This window comes from Alexandromys fortis, unplaced genomic scaffold (assembly GCF_014885135.2).
Source record: "Alexandromys fortis isolate MF-2015 unplaced genomic scaffold, M_Fortis_MF-2015_v1.1 scaffold_53, whole genome shotgun sequence".
Taxonomy (NCBI): domain Eukaryota; kingdom Metazoa; phylum Chordata; class Mammalia; order Rodentia; family Cricetidae; genus Alexandromys; species Alexandromys fortis.
In genome coordinates this window covers 4,577,051-4,594,142 of record NW_026067939.1, presented here as the reverse complement: position 1 = coordinate 4,594,142, position 17,092 = coordinate 4,577,051, and the positions used below count along the sequence as shown (strand labels likewise).

Below are 17,092 nucleotides of genomic sequence, written 5' to 3'. Positions count from 1 at the left end.
ATCAAAGTAGATCCACAAAATGAGCCACTAGGCAAGGCAGTATTTCTGACTAGAATTTGTGCTGGTTCTCGTGCTTAAGACTTATAAGCAGTCTAAGAAATCATGCCAGTAATATGAAATTAACCCTGAATCCATGTCGAATTGCTTTAATTTGCAAACATTAGTGAAGACCCTTTTTCTGTTAAAATGAAGGTCTTCCGTGAAGAAAACATCACGTGGTTTCATTTTATGATAACAGTTTGAGGAAAGTATGTACTTCTATATACATTTTTCTCCTAAGCATCCAATAATACTGGCTTAGGTAAGAAAACTGAAGCACCGGTAGATCAGTGAAGCCCCGAAAGCAGTGGTGCTCAGCTTTCCTAAGGCTGCCGCCCTTTAACACAGCTCCTTTTGCTGTGGCGGCCCCAGCCATAAGATTATATTCATTGCTACTTCATAACTCTAATTTTGCTACTGTTATGAACCATAATGTAAACGTCTGTGTTTTCTGATGGACTCAGGCTAACCCTGTGAAAGGATTGTTCTTCCTCAACAGGGTCGTGACCCACAGGTTGAGAACCTTAAATAGTGATGAGACAATAAATACTTTAAACCAGCACATTAAACAACGTATACATAGAGCTGGCACACTTGAATAGCTATATTTTCTAATTCATTTGTTCAATTATGAAAGGTACTTTTCAGAATAGTGGAAAATCAGTTTCATGTTCATTTGATAGGTTAACTTAATACTAAAATATATCAATGTATAGACTATGATTATGTTTGTGTTAAAGGCAATTGTTATTCTGAGAACTAAAATACAGCAGTTTGGTTTATAAGTTCTATGTAAAACACCCTAAAAAAGAGCTTTCATTAGGACTTGGCAGCATTATTGATGAGTATATAATAGCAGCGGACTTATCTACATTGCTGGCAGGCAGCAGCACAGTCTTACAAACCACTGATGGACTAAACAAGCTATTAATGATAGTTGCTTTTCAACACTCAAAACAGCCAGACTGTGTTGTTTGACCACAAAGACAAGTAGGTCATCACTTTCGAATGTTATACAATGTAAGAAACACAAATGAGACCTCTGTGGGGAGATGAAACCCACAGGCATGGCTCCAGAGTTCTTTGGGCATTCAGCTATTAATAGAAAGCAAATCTCACTTCAAGCTGTAAATTCTTCTAATTCTTTCATCAAAAGATTTATTATCACTTATTTTAATTGTCCTATGTTGAATACTATATTATTAGTGCTAGCATGCAGCTATAGTCCTGAAAATATAATTCAATTCAATACACAGTAAAGGAGAAACAAAGGAAATCAGTCCCTGAAATGTTCCTGCAGAGTACGGAGAATGTTTTGCCCTCTATATCTGTGGAATGTCCACCTCCCTAAGTTTATGAACCCGCTTACCCACTACTCCTAAGCTGCAGACCCTGAGTTCAGATTCTTCACCTGATCCAGAAACGTTTCCTTGCAATTCTAGACTGAACCTTTTGGTTTATATTTTTTCCTAGTGGTTCTCAGAACGACACTGGCTTCACTTCAGATTTCCTGAAATGCATCACCTCAGGTCCATTTCTAGACCGTGAAAACCAGAATCTGCACTTAAATATGATCCCCAGGTGACTGGAACCCATGTCCATTTGTTTAGGTGCTTTCTCAGAAAAGAGAGCAAGAGACCCTGTAGACATCTTTATTGGCCACTACAGTGTACTAGTATATCAGGCCTTGTTTTAAGTAACAAAAACTAAAAATACTCGCCTTCCTTTTAAACAGTGACAACTTTTCAACATGGTTCTGTTTGTTAGTATTTCCCTCTACCAAGAGGAATGGGTATCATTCCATATTCAGTTTGCCTAGATTACAGTAATGGGTATATTGTAATCAAATGGCAAGTTTTACCACCTGGACCTTTCCATAACAGATATAATGCATGTTCATATCAGCAACAATTATGGGGCTACATTAAAAACTCTGTGGAGAGTAAATACTTCAGTTGAGGGGTTCAATGGGGGCCCAACTTATACTACAGAAATTTAAACTATAAACTAGAAGAAAAAACAACTTAATAAGACAAGAACTTATTAGAGTCAACCCTCTACAACATTGGAAGATCATTAATTCCCAAACAAGGCGGAGGCAACACTGTCACTGTTCACTCCCTCTTCTATGCCTGCAGAGAGACACACTAAAAGACAAACCTGAGTCAGAGCTAGAAAGCCTTGTATGTCTGTTATGCTTCATCATACAAATGCATTATTCCTTTAGTGTCATTAAAAGATCCAACTAAACACTAAAAGTAGACTTTAACTCACTTTCTGTATGTGTCTTAGTGTGGTTACTGGGTTCTTTGAGATGCTGTATGTTCAGTTCTGCTGATGACTCCAGCAGAATACCTGCAGGATGATTACTGAGGACTCAAGGGCTATCAACGGCTGCGCTTGCCCTTCAGTGACAGAGCACCTGTCAGCATGTGCCAAGCACGTGCAAGGCCCTGTATTTGAACACAGCACCACAGTTTTCTAAAATGTGGTTTGTAAAATTTTCATTTATAAATTATTAATTTCTCTTTCTGAAGTAAAAATATCCTCAGGCTACTTTTCATCGCTAAAAGTAGTAGTAAATTTAAATCATAGCCCTAATCACAAATTAATTTCTGGGGCTGCAGAACGGTGGGAGAAAGTCCAACCAGAAGAGGTCAAAATACTGAAAACATGTATCTTAAAAGATGGGGCTTGGAAGTGAGTGGGACCAGAAGAGGCAGCAGAGGGAGCAAGGCTTCTACAAGAAAAACTACAGAAGCTGAATCTAGGGCAGTGAAAAGCAGTAAGCAGCTCTTTACAGTTCAGAGACAGCTGACCACCTTCTCCCCTCCCTCTGTCCACTACCATCTATTAAAGGGCCTGCCCATCACTGTGCGGCAGAAAGGCCATCCTTGATCTGAAAAGCATGTCTACAAAATGTCGAAATTAAAAATGAATACATAAAATCATTCCCCTATAAAACTTCTTTAAGAAGTAAACAGCTAACATAAATCAAAGTATTTTATAGCTTAAAAATTCTGTACCAGAAAATAATCCCAATGCATACTTCGATGAATACCTAAAGAAATCTTCACATGAATATTTAAAATATAAGAACCAAAAAGATTTCAGAAATAGTGAAGTACAATATGTACAAAGAATAATAAATTTGAATGAAAATTCAATAAAAGGTTGATTAAAATGAGAAATGATTGTGACTAAAGGCAAAGACAAATAAGAGGTCGGAGCACACATAGAGAGGCACAGTCACATACAATGAGTACCTGGAAAGAGCAAAGCAATGGAACGGAGCCGATATTTAATAGTATAATACCAAACATTAATTTCACAAAATAATAAAACTTAAATCCACACATGACAAAGTTTAGTTTATACTCACAAGGAAACAATGAACTTTTAGGCTTATTTAACCAAACTAGGACTTTAAAGGACAAAGAAAAATGACAATATCTCAAGGCAAAAATAAACAAATAAATAAAATAATTATACAAAAAAAGGCTGTAGAAGAGACATCAAGAAAAAAGTATAAAACAAGGTATTAATAGAACCATATTCTTAAGAGTTAATGTAATGCAAAATGGAATTTAGAGAAAGCTAAATTATCAGTCGAATGGTAAGACTCTAGAAAAATAGCTTGGAATAAGCAAGATGTCAGGAGCCTTCTGTGAGAACTACACCAGAACATGAATTTCTTCTAAACAAGAGAAAAGCAGGGTGCTAACAGCAAACCGGAGCTAAATATATATACTTAAGGTTAGAACCGTTTCTAAAACAACATGCAAATACAGAAAGAACAGCACTAGAAGTTGTGAGGATACAAGAGGAAGAACGGGGAGGGGGATAAAGGGGAATTTCTGGTCTCACAGGAGTGAATGGGGTATAAGGGCACATCTCAGCAGGCTGACGAAGTGAGCCAAAGGGAGAGAAAAAGATTCCCACTGCACTAAAACACTCTGTCCCAAATTCAAAGTCAGACAAATCAGAGAGACAAGACAGTTCTCCATAGCAGTTCGATGTATTCTACAGCAGCTTTTATTCTGAATTAACTTTACATTTTTAAACAGTCTTGGAAGATACTGATAGAGGACCCCTGGGTGTAGAGGCAGCTTTGTTACTAAAGTAGAGTAACAAGCTTGTCATTCTTGTGAGCAAAAATTCGCAGTTCCTTAAAGATTCTTATACCTTGAGTTCCTGGGCTGTCACACAACTCAGGGAGCACAGGACATCACTCCCTGAAACTGGAGGTTCCCGGGAATCTATTATGCACAGAGTATCTGTGTGCTGTTAGTAATAAAGCATTTTCTCTGGCTGGGGAATCTCACTTCTACTACCATTTATGAAAACGTGTGGCATGCATAAAAGATAAAGAAGGTAAGTGGGGGGGGGGGCTGATACTGTAACTATGGTGACTGCCAGGACAAACAGAAAACAACAGGAGAGCAGGAGGAAGATATGCTGCTTTTCAGTAAGAGGAAACAATGTAATCAGACTCTTTCTGATCTTTGTAATTCATATCTGTGAGTGTTGAGCACTGGTCCGATCGTAAATGTTTTTACTCTGGTGTCTGCTCACTAAACACACACAGTTCTATCCCTGAACTCTTTGTTCCCATATTTTAAATATTCTGAAACCATGATTTAGATCCAGGAATTCTAAGTTAATGTGGACTTAAATAAGAATACACACACACACACACACACACACACACCTATCTGGGGATTTTTATAATTACCCACTCAACAGTTTTCATTATTATATACTACATTAATTTTCTACCTTGAAACAAATGGGTTTATTTTTAACAAGCAGCTATGTTAACTGATAGCATAAGGTTATGAAAACAATTTTCTTACTTTTCTAAAATGTCAAAGCTACACCAAGTGAGATGGTTTTTGTTTCTCTGTTTTTGGTAATAGGGATCCAAACCAGTGCCTCCTGTCTACTACACAAACACTACTGCCCAGCTACACTCTTCACACCTAGAATACACTATGGGTAAAATTAGGAAGGGCAGGTTTGAAATACTTGATCCTTTCAATTATACCACTTACACTGTGCTTAAAAATGCTTTTGTCTTCTATAGTCTTTATAAGATGTTGTGCCATGTTCTCTTAAAATGTACAAATATTGTTTTAGATAATTAGTTATTTCATACCTTCCTTAGTTCCCATGAGGTTATATCAGTATTTACTAAGAGATTATCAAAATATTATACATTATAAGACATTTTAAAAGGAAAATTTAGTCTATATTTTAGACTAAACCACAAGATCTTGCAACATGTTTCTTAACTGTTCACCACAGCAATGCTCCCAGCCTCTGAACAGGTAAAGATACTGTTCACATCAAAGCATGTCAGAGATACAACTATCATTTGGAAGTCTGATCAGAGAAAACATAAGAAGGATGGCCTTGTAACAAGGTCCTGAATCCTCCCTTTAAAGTCATTTTACTTGGTGCTTCATTGGCAGGTCTGGAAAGTTTTTTTATTAAGTGTTTAAATTACACATGAAATCAATCTTATTTAATTTGGAAAATGAAATAGTATCCATTATTATTTAGTGTGTATTTAGTGGACATGTCACTGCACATGTGGAGGTCTCTGTGGACTTGGTTCTCTCCTCCACCCACCATTACAGGGGCTCCTGGGATTGAACTCAGGTCATAGGGCTTGAACAAGGCAAATGCCTACAAAGGGAGAGCCACCTCTGCATCTGCCTGAGATAATGTCATGGAAACATGTAGCAAGTGAGCTTCTTCAGGAGACTCGGGTGTGCCAGTGCAGCTCAGAGTCTGGTCATAGAAGCAGTGCATTCCAGTGTCTGTATTCTAGGAATGAGTTCTAATATTTTATGAACTAGCGCAGCATTCCTGGAGGAAGAAGGAGTCTTTGCAGTCTTAACCTTTGACTTTCTCATATGACTTTCCAGCAGTGTACCTAGATTTTCTTGCTTCCCAGCTAAAGACTACTGCAAGATTACTTTTCCTCTAACTGAAATTCTTTCAGATTGTTCAAGTGAACTGAGGGATCCAGCTGTAACAAGAGGCTATTTGAAACGAGCACCTTCTGAGAGAGGGAGATCAGTTTTCTTCAGCTCAGTGGCACTGGGTATGTCTGCACACTGTGGGGGAGGCCCCACCCTAAGGAGCAGTGGATCAATACAACTCCATACTTTGTTTTTTTATGCATACTTTTAGTTTTGTTTGCTATTTTACTTTCTGTTATCTTTCTTTGTTGTTTTGACTATTTTTTGAGAGCGAGAAAGAAAGAAGTTTGGTGGATAGGAAGGTTGAGAAGATCTGGGAGGAATTGGGAGAGTAGAACCAATTTGTTCAAATACATCATATGAGAAAAGGAATAAAGCCAATAAAAAAGAATAGGGGAGGAGCTGACAGACATAAACATGCTAGGCAAGGGATCTTCCAGTAAGCTACATCTCCACCCCTGATGTATCTTAACAAAGGGGAACAGTAGGGGGAGTATCTGGCCTCTATGAGACGATATCCAATCAAAGGTTTGAGTAAGATGACATACTACCATTTCTTGCTTAATGCCTTTCCAATTTTTGATTTAAGAAAGCTTCTTATGAAAGTTACCTTATGTGAGTATTTTATTTTTGAATGTATTATAATTTCAATATTTAGCAGCTAAGAGTTTTGAAAATGTAACCCAAATTAGTATTCATTGTAACTAAATATTGGTACTTGGAGATTTCTTTAAAATAAACCCAGCCTTTTAGGATGTCTAGTTTTAACAAACAAAAATTCTTGTTCAAAAAGATGCTATTTTTATGTATTACAAATGGGGATTATGGCCGGGCGGTGGTGGCGCACGCCTTTAATCCCAGCACTCAGGAGGCCGAGGCAGGCTGATCTCTGTAAGTTCGAGGCCAGCCTGGTCTACAAGAGCTAGTTCCAGGATAGGAACCAAAAGCTACAGAGAAACCCTGTCTCGAAAAATCAAAAAAAAATGGGGATTATGTTAATACTAGAAACATTTGCAATAAAAGAGGTTTATTTATTTTAGGGCATTTAATAATTTCAAATGCTTCTGAATTCTTTGAAAGGAAGTTTGAGAGATTTAAAAGAATTTTGTTTCATTAAGTTTTGCATGTTTTTACTATGCTACATAAATTCTCTTTTCTTATGATTAAGAGGAGGTTACGATGAAATGATTGCTTGATGTACATTTATTTGTAGCAATTACATAAGAATTTGAGTCTTGTATAGTTTGGGTTTGCTCATTTCTGTGAATGGTCTTAGGGAAGGCTGTTGGTGTTTTTCTGAACCTCACCTCTCAGTCTTCCTTAATGTTTGAAGGGCTCTACTATTCAGCAAATTGCCCTGAGACAGAGGGCGAAGAAGAGAGCACCTGGAAAGAGTGATGGAGGGAGGGAAAAAGAAACAGAAGGGGTATCCATTTATATGCAAACATGCTTTGTTTTAATATATGCTGGAAGGATAAACTAGAAGTCGATAAATTGACTAAGAATGGGTAGAGAAGGGACTGGAGAGGAAGGGAACGACACATCTCTGAGAATACCACTATATGATTCTGACCTCTGCAAGTCAGTTCCTATCATACACACTCAAATTTATGATGAAACCAACAAGAACAGACAAAAGCATTTAAGTCAGATGCAAAAAACACAAATGAGTCCAAGTATAGTCCAAATGAATAATATCATTATACTCAATGACAGAAAAACTGAACACAAATACCAAATTATCTTTAGCAGTTTTGTTTTTCAATAATTCTGAAACTACTGTATATGCATATAATTCAGAACATGAGTAGACACAGTGATGTTAAGAATCAGGGTTCTCTTTACCCCACAACCTCTTTAGCGTAAGTTGTCATCAGTGTTTTTGATCTTGGACATTCTTACAGGTGTAAGATGGAATCTCAGAGTTGTTTTGATTTGCATTTCTCTGAAGGCTAAGGATGTTGAACATTCAGCCCTTTTGAATATCAGTATGGAGATTTCTGAGAAAATTAGGAAACAATCTTCGTCAAGACCCAGTAATACCACTTTTGGGTATATATCCAAAGGATGTTCAATCGTACCACAAGGACATGTGCTCAACTATGTTCATAGCAGCTTTGTTTGTCATAGCCAGAACCTAGAAACAACCTAGATGCCCCTCGACTGAAGAATGGATGAGGAAAATGTGGCACATTGACACAATGGAGTACCACACAGTGGAAAACAAAAATGACACCTTGAAATCTGCAGGCAAATGGACGGAGCTAGAAAACATCATATTGAATAAGGTAACCCAGACCCAGAAAGACAATTATCATATGTACTCACTCATAAGTGTTTCTTAAACATAAACAAAGAAATCCAGCCTATAAATCACAATCCCAGGAAACCCAGACAGCAATGAGGACCCCAAGAGAGACATATATAGATATAATCTACATGGGAAGTAGAAAAAGAAAAGATCTCTGAGTAAATTGGGAGCATGGGAACCATTGGAGCAAGCTGAAGGGGAGAAGAGAGGAAGGAAGGAGAGCAGAGAAAAATGTAGAGCTCAATAAAATCAATTTAAAAAATCAGGGTTCTCATTTTGACACAGAAAAACAAGTTCAATATGGGACGTGATAATGAAAGACTCTGGGGCTTGGATTTGAATTGAAGGTATTGTATGACTATGCTTTTCTTTAAAAAAAAAACTGTGTGGGTGTGCATGTGTATTTGTGTATGTGTTCATGTGTGCGTGTGCACAGGTACATCTTCCCATTCTTGTTGTTCTTGTCATTCAGGAAAAAGATACAGAAAGACCCTGAATTCAAAGCTACATAAACATCCCTCTCAAAAAATACCTTGATAAATATTTATATATCAAATATGAATTTTATATCTATCAAACTCCAATCTATCTACTTTTGCAATATGAATTGATAATTCCTAAGGATAAAGAAGTCATAAACACAGGCCAGTGAGTAAAAGAGCTTGCTGCACAGTCTGACCACCTGAGGGAATGCCCAAAAGCACATGCAAGTGGAAAGGAGACACAACTCTAGACAAGCTGTCCTCTGACCTCCACATGTTTGCCTCAGCACACACACTAAAACACAGACCCTGCCAGTAAGAATAGCAAAAATAGTTTAAACTTTAAAAATTGAATTTATTATTTTCTGAGGGACATGAAAGATTAAATACAGAGGTTTATTTATTTATTATAATGATTTGTTTTTAACAAAAAGAAACATTTAGGTGCTGTGAGACAACGGTCTTGTACCTTTAAAGATTTGTCACTTGTCTTGGTTTAATAAAATGCTGACTAGTCAGTAGCCAGGCAGGAAGTACAGGTGGGGCAACCAGAACAGGAAAGTTCTGGGAAGAGGGAAAGAATCAGTCTGCAGTTGTCACCCAGTCACAGAGAAAGCAAGATGAGAATACCTCATTGATAAAAGGTACCAATCCATGTGGTTAACACAGACAAGAATTATGGGTTAATATAAGATGTAAGAGTTAATAAGAAAGCCTGTGGTACTAGGCCAACCAGTTTATAACTAATATAGAGCTCTGTGTGTTTCTTTGTGAATGAACGGCTGTGGAACCAGGTGGGACAGAAACTTCTTTCAACATGTGGGAGTCTGCACTCTCCTTCCATAAAATGGGTCTGTGGGGTCTAGCTTGGGTGACAGGACCTGTGGTATTGCATTTATCTACTGAGTGATCCACAGGCCTAAAACATTCAACTAAATAACAAATTAAAAGGGAATTACCAAAGTTCATTTGATAGTAGAGTATCAAATATCCTTTGATATAAACTACCAATTGATATAGGAGGAGGATGTTTCAATTAACATTTTATTCTGATGTTATATCCTAAATTATTTATGTAATTATTAAGTGATAAAGAGAAGCTTGGGGATACTTTTCAAAGATGACAATCATAATGTTATTTACTTTTTTTCCAACACTGCTAACCTTTTCTAATTATGTACATAGTTTTTCAAGAATTAGGGTTTTTTTTTTAGGAATATTTTGAAAGATCTAGGGTTTTTTGAGTTCCTTCAGTTGTTAAAGAAAATTTTCTAACTCTGAAATTTCTGTGAGTAAAAATGAAGCTGCCAGGTGAGGGGGGAGTAACCAAAATGCATTATACACACCCACAAAACTGGCAATGAGCAAAAGTGAGTGTAAACATGAAGCTGCCTCTTGCCACTGTTTTCCTTTTGTGGAAGCAGAACAAAAGTACATTAATAGTTAACAAAGCTAGAATATGATATATGAATGAAGCTTCTCAAGTTTAAAAGTACTTAGACTGTATTTACAAAAGATCACTACCATTAATTATTCAACATTTGGATTTGACCAGAAACCAGAGCATGAGTCTATAAGGCTCTGTTTAAACGAACTGCTTAATGCTATAGTGAACACTTTATCCAGTCAACCCAGTGAACTCCTATAAAGGACCCTTCCAACTTTTTAATTCAGTGGACAGATTTTAATGTTAAATCAGTTTAAATTTCATTTGTTCTTTAAAAATGCTTGCTCAAAACAAAATTGTGCATCGCAATTATTTTATATACTAAAACCAAATATAGTTTAAGCCAATGCATTATTCATAAAGAAAGACATTAGGAAAAACAAAGCTGTGCATTTCTTTCAAAGCTGTTAAATTGCTGGAACATACACATTTATACAAGCAATGTTTGACTGTGTTTTTCTTAAAACATGTGCTTGTTTGTGTCAGATCAAGATATGCCAAAAATTCTACACCTATTTTTGCTTCTAATTAAAGCAATCATCAATCCAAGGACTGTCATTCATTTTATTTCATCTTTACATCAAAAAACACTAATTTAAAAAAATTTAATTCCCTCGAAATGGTAAGCTAAATGAAAAGGTAAGTGCCTTCACATAGTACCAGTAGGCTGAGCCTTTGGGAACTGGTTGACTTTCACTACAAGGCATTCAAAACTCATGCAAAAGTGTTCATTTAGGATGCAGATATCAAAGACGATGCAAATGTTCAAGAGGAATTTAGGGCTTACCAGATGTTCTAATCCAGCTTTGATGTTCCCAGATTCCCTAAAAGAAAAAAGAAGAAGAAAAGTTCTAAATAGCTACTAAACTCTTGTCTGCTCTAATTTATGTTTACTTGAAAATGCTTTATAAAACCTTGGAATTTTTCATTTATCTTTACTAAAGTTCATAATGACATTATTTTTAAAGAAGAAAATACCAACAGAAAACAAATTTTTTCAAATTAGTATTACCTTTAAAAGGTTTATTTGAGTAACAGAAAAAAACGTTTTATATTTTTCTGTCAAAGGAGAACAACAAAAAATGTCAAGAACATTCTTTACTATTCATATAATGTCTATTTACATTAGCTTTTTAAACTTATGAAAATGTTCAACCACAAAGTCTATCTACCAAATATACTCTATAACTGTACACTTCTGAGAACTTGGTTAAATAACAAAAACATTCATAAATAATTTTTGAAGGCTACTTAGTTTCACTATAAATCAAGATCTATAATTATTATATTGAGAAAATATCCATAAAAATCAGACAGGATGTATATAATATCTTGTTTTTAACTATAAAAGAAACTCCTAGTAGAACTAAAATTAAATATTTATACAAGTTGCAAAGATAATTTAGACATCAGTTGAAGTATGGCAAATATGTGGATTTTTTTAAAGGTTTACTTTTTAAAAAAGATTTCTTTATTTATTAAACATACAATAATTTATTAAGCAAGGAAGGCACCAGGTCTCATTACAGATGGTTGTGAGCCACCATGTGGTTGCTGGGAATTTAACTCAGGACCTCTGGAAGAGCAGCCAGTGCTCTTACCCTCTGAGCCATCTCTCCAGCCCCCTAAAGGTTTACTTTTTAAAAAAAAATTATTTCTTTTATTTTTCAATTTTTATATAATTACATTATTTCCTCATTTCCTTTCTTTTCCTCTGTCTAACCATCCATCCATCCCTCTTTCTCAAATTTATTACCTCTTTTTTCATTAATTGTTTTACATTCTTATATGTATATCAATGCCTTCACTTATATAACTAAATATAACCTGATTGGTCATTATGTTGCTTGTATGTGTGTTTTCAGGGCTGACCATTTGGTATTGGATAACGAATTAGTTGTGCTCTTCCCTGGGGAAGACTATTTCCCCTACTTTCGGCAGTCCTTATTTGCCAATAGCTCTTGTGTAGGGCTAAAGCCTCATGGTCTTCCCCCACCCCCCATTTTGGCATGCCTGTCATTGTCTTTGTGTAGCCCATGTTTAGATATTCATGTTGGTAAGGCTTTATAGGCATAGCTTCTGACATTACTACAAGACACAGTCTCACAGCAAACTCCTTGATCCTCTGACTCCTACAATATTCCCACAGTTTCTTCTGCAATGTTCCCTGGGCTTTAGGTGTACACATAGTTTTGTAGAAGCATCTATTGAGACTGGGCTCTTTGTGTTGATTGGCTGTGGTTTCCTACAATGGTGTCTGCCAGTTGTAAAAAGAAGTTCCTCTGATGAGTAGTGAGAACAACAGTTATCTGTGGGTCTAAGGACAAATATATCGAGTGTGGTTGTTGTGGTTCGCAGGCATCATAGCTGAGTAGTATTGCAGGCTGTTTCACCCCCTTGGCCGCTTGCCTGGCATCTTCTGCTGCACAGGCAAGAAGCATTCAGTTAAGTTCCAGCTCAGAGGCCTCTGGCCCTATGTCTTAAATGCATGGAAATGTTGCATGACTATATGTACACATGCATGCAGTACCTCACAGAGACCAGAAGAAAGTCAGAATCCACGGACACTACTGTTAAAGGAGTTTGGATCCTTTACAATACCGAGTAAGTACTCTCAACTGCTGAGCCAGCCCCTCAGTGGATTTCCTAGAAAACTGCAATGTGTATCAGTTTATTAATGACGAGTGAACTTTAAATTTCCTACTATGATCAAGCAGTATTTTACTTTCAGCATGATTACAGGTCTGAGCAATCTTTTAACTATTTGTTTTAGGTTGGAGAGACTGCTCAGAAGATAAGAATATATACTGGTCTTGGAAAGCATCCTAGGTTGCTTCCCAGCAACCACACCAACTGGCTCACAATTGCCTGTAAATACAATTCCAGGGAATCCAATAGTCTCTTCTGACCTCCATGGGCACCTGAACTCGATGCATATACCCCAAATATACAAACATACTTAAAAATAAAATAAATTTAAATGTTGTATACATGTGAGTCTGTGTAAGGGATTATGCACACATAACTGCAAGTGCCTCCATCACATAAAAGAGAGTCTTGGCCTCCAATAGGCAGTTTAAATTCTGAGTTACACAAATAACTAGAGAATGCCTTTGTGAAAAGAAAGATTTCTTTGCATTCCAGTTCAGCTACACACATTTGGATTTATAATACAATTTGAAATAATTATAGTCTCTGCTCATACCTTGCAGTAATTATTTCTTGCCTCTTAGGATTATGCTGACATCAGAGATTAGATGAAAAGTTTCACTGGCCCTTACATGTCTACATGGAATGTATAGTTTTGCAAAGCAGCAGAAGAGAACGGCTAGAGACAGGTCCAGGCAGCAGAGAAGCTCATCTCCTCTTAGCATGTTACATTGGGCATTAAGAATGGAGGTTAGAAGCCATGAGTGGATTTTCAAGCAGTGCAGTCTAAAGGATTAAAGTCAAGATGCTCTGCAAATATAGTGTAGTAAAACAGAGATAGCAACGTTTTCTGGGACTCACTCTGGAGATCATGCTGGCCTCAAACTCACAGAGACCCACCTGTCTCTTCCACCTGAGTACTGGGATTAAAGACAAGTGATAGCATGTCTGGCTGCAATAATACATTTTAATATGTGTTTTGAGTGGCACATCTGACAGAAAACTAGATAGTGTCATTGGCACATCTCTTCGATCACTACCAAACACAAGCAAACATAATCCACCGGAATCTTTTGTTATTCAATAGCCTTAACTTTTTCTTCCCGAGACAGGATTTCTTTGTTGCTTTGGAGCCTTTCCTGGAACTAACTTGGTAGACCAGGTTGGCCTCCAACTCATGGAGACCCACCTGTTTCTGTCTCCTGAGTGCTGGGAGTAGAGGCGTGCACCACCACCTCCCAGTTCACTGACGTACGTTTCTCTGTTTCTTACTTGAGACTATCCTCTTTTCTCACCTAATCACTACACCAGTTTCTCACTGAATCTCAATGGCTCCTGCCTGGTTTGCTGTCAATGCAGCTTCCATAATAAACTGGAATCTTTCTGAGGTAGAAGTTTTCTTAATATGTGTATCTTACCAAAGCTACACGACATGGAAAGAGACAGCAATAGCCAAGTTGAACACACAATTATTAGTTTTCACTCTCAATGAGCTACTTATCACACACACACACACACACACACACACAGAGAGAGAGAGAGAGAGAGAGAGAGAGAGAGAGAGAGAGAGAGAGAGAGAGAGACTGCTCCTTTCTTTCAGTCTCCCCCAATTCTCATTTTACTAACAACAGGATGAAAAACAAACTTTTAGAAGTCCCAAGCTATGTTTCAATCACTGATTTAGAAAATTCACCACAGGAATGTCCACAAGTCAATCAGGTGGGGGCATTTTCTCAATTAGGGTTCCGTCTTCTCAAGGGACTCAAGCTGTGTGAAGCTGACGTAGAACCTGCCAGCACAAACCACAAAGAGCAAGGGGTTTTCACTGTGAGGGGTTATCCTGGGTAGAAAGTAGCCTGAAAAGACAGGGGTGGGAAAGGGTCTGTGTGCACGTGTGAACATGTGTGGAGTGAGTGGTTGTTTTGTTTTTTTAGAATAGTGTTGTTGAAGAACAGTACAGTCTTACCACTCCAGCTCTCAGATTAACCCACACTAAAATGCCAGGGAAGAAGATTCTTCTGTAATAGGAATAAGAAAGCAGGGCGGGGTGGCACGTGCCTCGCCTTTAATCCCAGCACTCAGAGGCAGGGGTGGGGTGGGGGTGGGGTGTCTCTGTGAGTTCAAGGCCAGACTGGGCTACAAGAGCTAGTTCCAGGAAAGGGTCCAAAGCTACAGAGAAACCCTGCCTTGAAAAACAAAAACAAAACAAAGGAATAACAAATTTCTGAAATAATTAACATGATGAACACAAATCAAAAAGACAAAATAACCCAGAAGCATTTCCCAAAATGTATTTAAAAATAATCAGATGACTCAACAAAAACTTTAACGGCAAATATATTTACATTCCCAGTCTCCTCCAGATTTACATATTAAGCACCCCTCAAAACAACAGAGAAAAAGCAACGTGAGTGGCTTTGAGGGGGGTGTTTTATTTATTAACAAGACAATAAATATTATCCTGGTTCTAGAAGCAGAATATCTAAATCTGAATTTAATTTCTACTACAAAATACCCAGACAAGCTTAGTGATTACCCAACTCCACAGAAGCTACAAATGGGCGCTTGAGGAAAATTAACGCCACAACATAAATATAACTAAGACTTGCCTGATGCATATGTTGTTTTTGAAGAATATGTAATATAATACATAGGAAGGTCCATCCTAAACTATAAGGTGCTAGAGAAATTATGTGGCAGCAGGTGGCATTTAGTACAAAAGACTTAGAAATCATTACAGAAGCCTTAATGATTTTCTTTTTTAAATAGAGACACAAGCTCCAAAACACTGATAAAAGGATCTTCCACAAATGGTAGCAAACCTGTCCTCTTAGTGGTCTGTCTCTTGGGTTGTCCCTGTCATGACTTCATCAATATTTGTGCAACTCCTTTTGCCCTGTGCTGAAAGCAGACTTAATTCAATTATAGGTCTCAAAACTGATAAAATGGTCCTGAAGTGGAAAATGGGAAGAGATTATTGGCAAATGAATAAAGATTTGTATCGAACTAACACACAGGAGTACAGCAGGTCTTTTTTTTTTTTTTTTTTAATCATTCCCTGTCTTAAATCTTCTGGGAACCATGAGTTTCCCTTCCCCTCATGCAGCACATCGATTTCTGAATTAGACTGCAATATTAAATAATTAATATACTTGCCATGATTGATGCTCTGCATTAGTTGAATATTAGGTTATCAATCAAAATCCACTTGGTTTAATGTAATAATATTGAAAAAGTGTCACGAGTTGTTCATCCAATTTGTAGTTGAGGCAGCACAGATAGTAATGTTTGTACAACAGGGCTCTAGAGCAGGAAGTGCAGTAGCTCAGCACTGGGAGGCAGGCATGGTCGGACTGAGCCTGAGAGGCCAGGGTACACATGTGAACCATGTGCACCCTACTGTCGTAATCACACAAACAGACGCCATGACACGCAAGAAATGCATGGTAGTAAAAGGAAAGTGTTACTTTACTTTTGTTGCAAAGGAATGTAATTATTTTGCTAAGAGAAACAAGTTCAGCTATTTCCTATAATACAGCCTGTTTCTCCGTAAGAAATACCTAAACAAAGCCTGAGGATTATTTTATTCTTGCTCCTCTAAAATCTAGTCTTACAAGGAAGGGATCAATTCTCTGTCTCTGTCTGTCTGTCTGTTTCTCCCCCCCACCCTCTTTCTCTGTATTGAGTATAAGTATAATAACAACAAAGAGGTTACTATTAACATTGTAATGGTCTACAGGAGAGAGAGTAAAACACAACAATTAATGGTGTATAGTTTAAAATGTTCTTCCTTCTAATAATATCGCTTTGATTCTCAATATTTTGTAATTAACAAAATATTTATTATATATTAAATATTAAAAAATAACTGCTTGTTTCAAGTAAATATTATTCTAATTATATTCTATTATTCAATCCAAAATTTGTTACTGATCTACTATAAAAGTAACATTTTAAATGAAATTTAATTAAAAAACTTTCAAAAAAAGGTAACCATTGATATGTGGAAACTAAAAAAATTAAGTATATGTAAAACCTTTGCAAAAAACAAGCTAAAATTACATTATTTCATTATAAAACACCAATAAAACATACTACATAAAACTGATAGCAACATTATCATCATTTCATTGACAAGTTCTTAATGAATAAAACAGAAAATAGACTTTTATCA

The 17,092-nt window shown here is 36.9% G+C and overlaps 1 protein-coding gene across 2 annotated transcripts in view; it reads right to left on the bottom strand.

The window, feature by feature from the left end:
* The window catches only part of Rsrc1 (arginine and serine rich coiled-coil 1), a 265,192-nt gene that overhangs the window by 131,449 nt on the left and 116,651 nt on the right, over positions 1-17,092 (bottom strand). For both annotated transcript variants that reach the window (XM_050147494.1, XM_050147495.1), the window contains exon 5: positions 11,057-11,093. In XM_050147494.1, the coding sequence (XP_050003451.1) occupies positions 11,057-11,093 (37 nt within the window). The remainder of the gene's footprint in view (positions 1-11,056; positions 11,094-17,092) is intronic.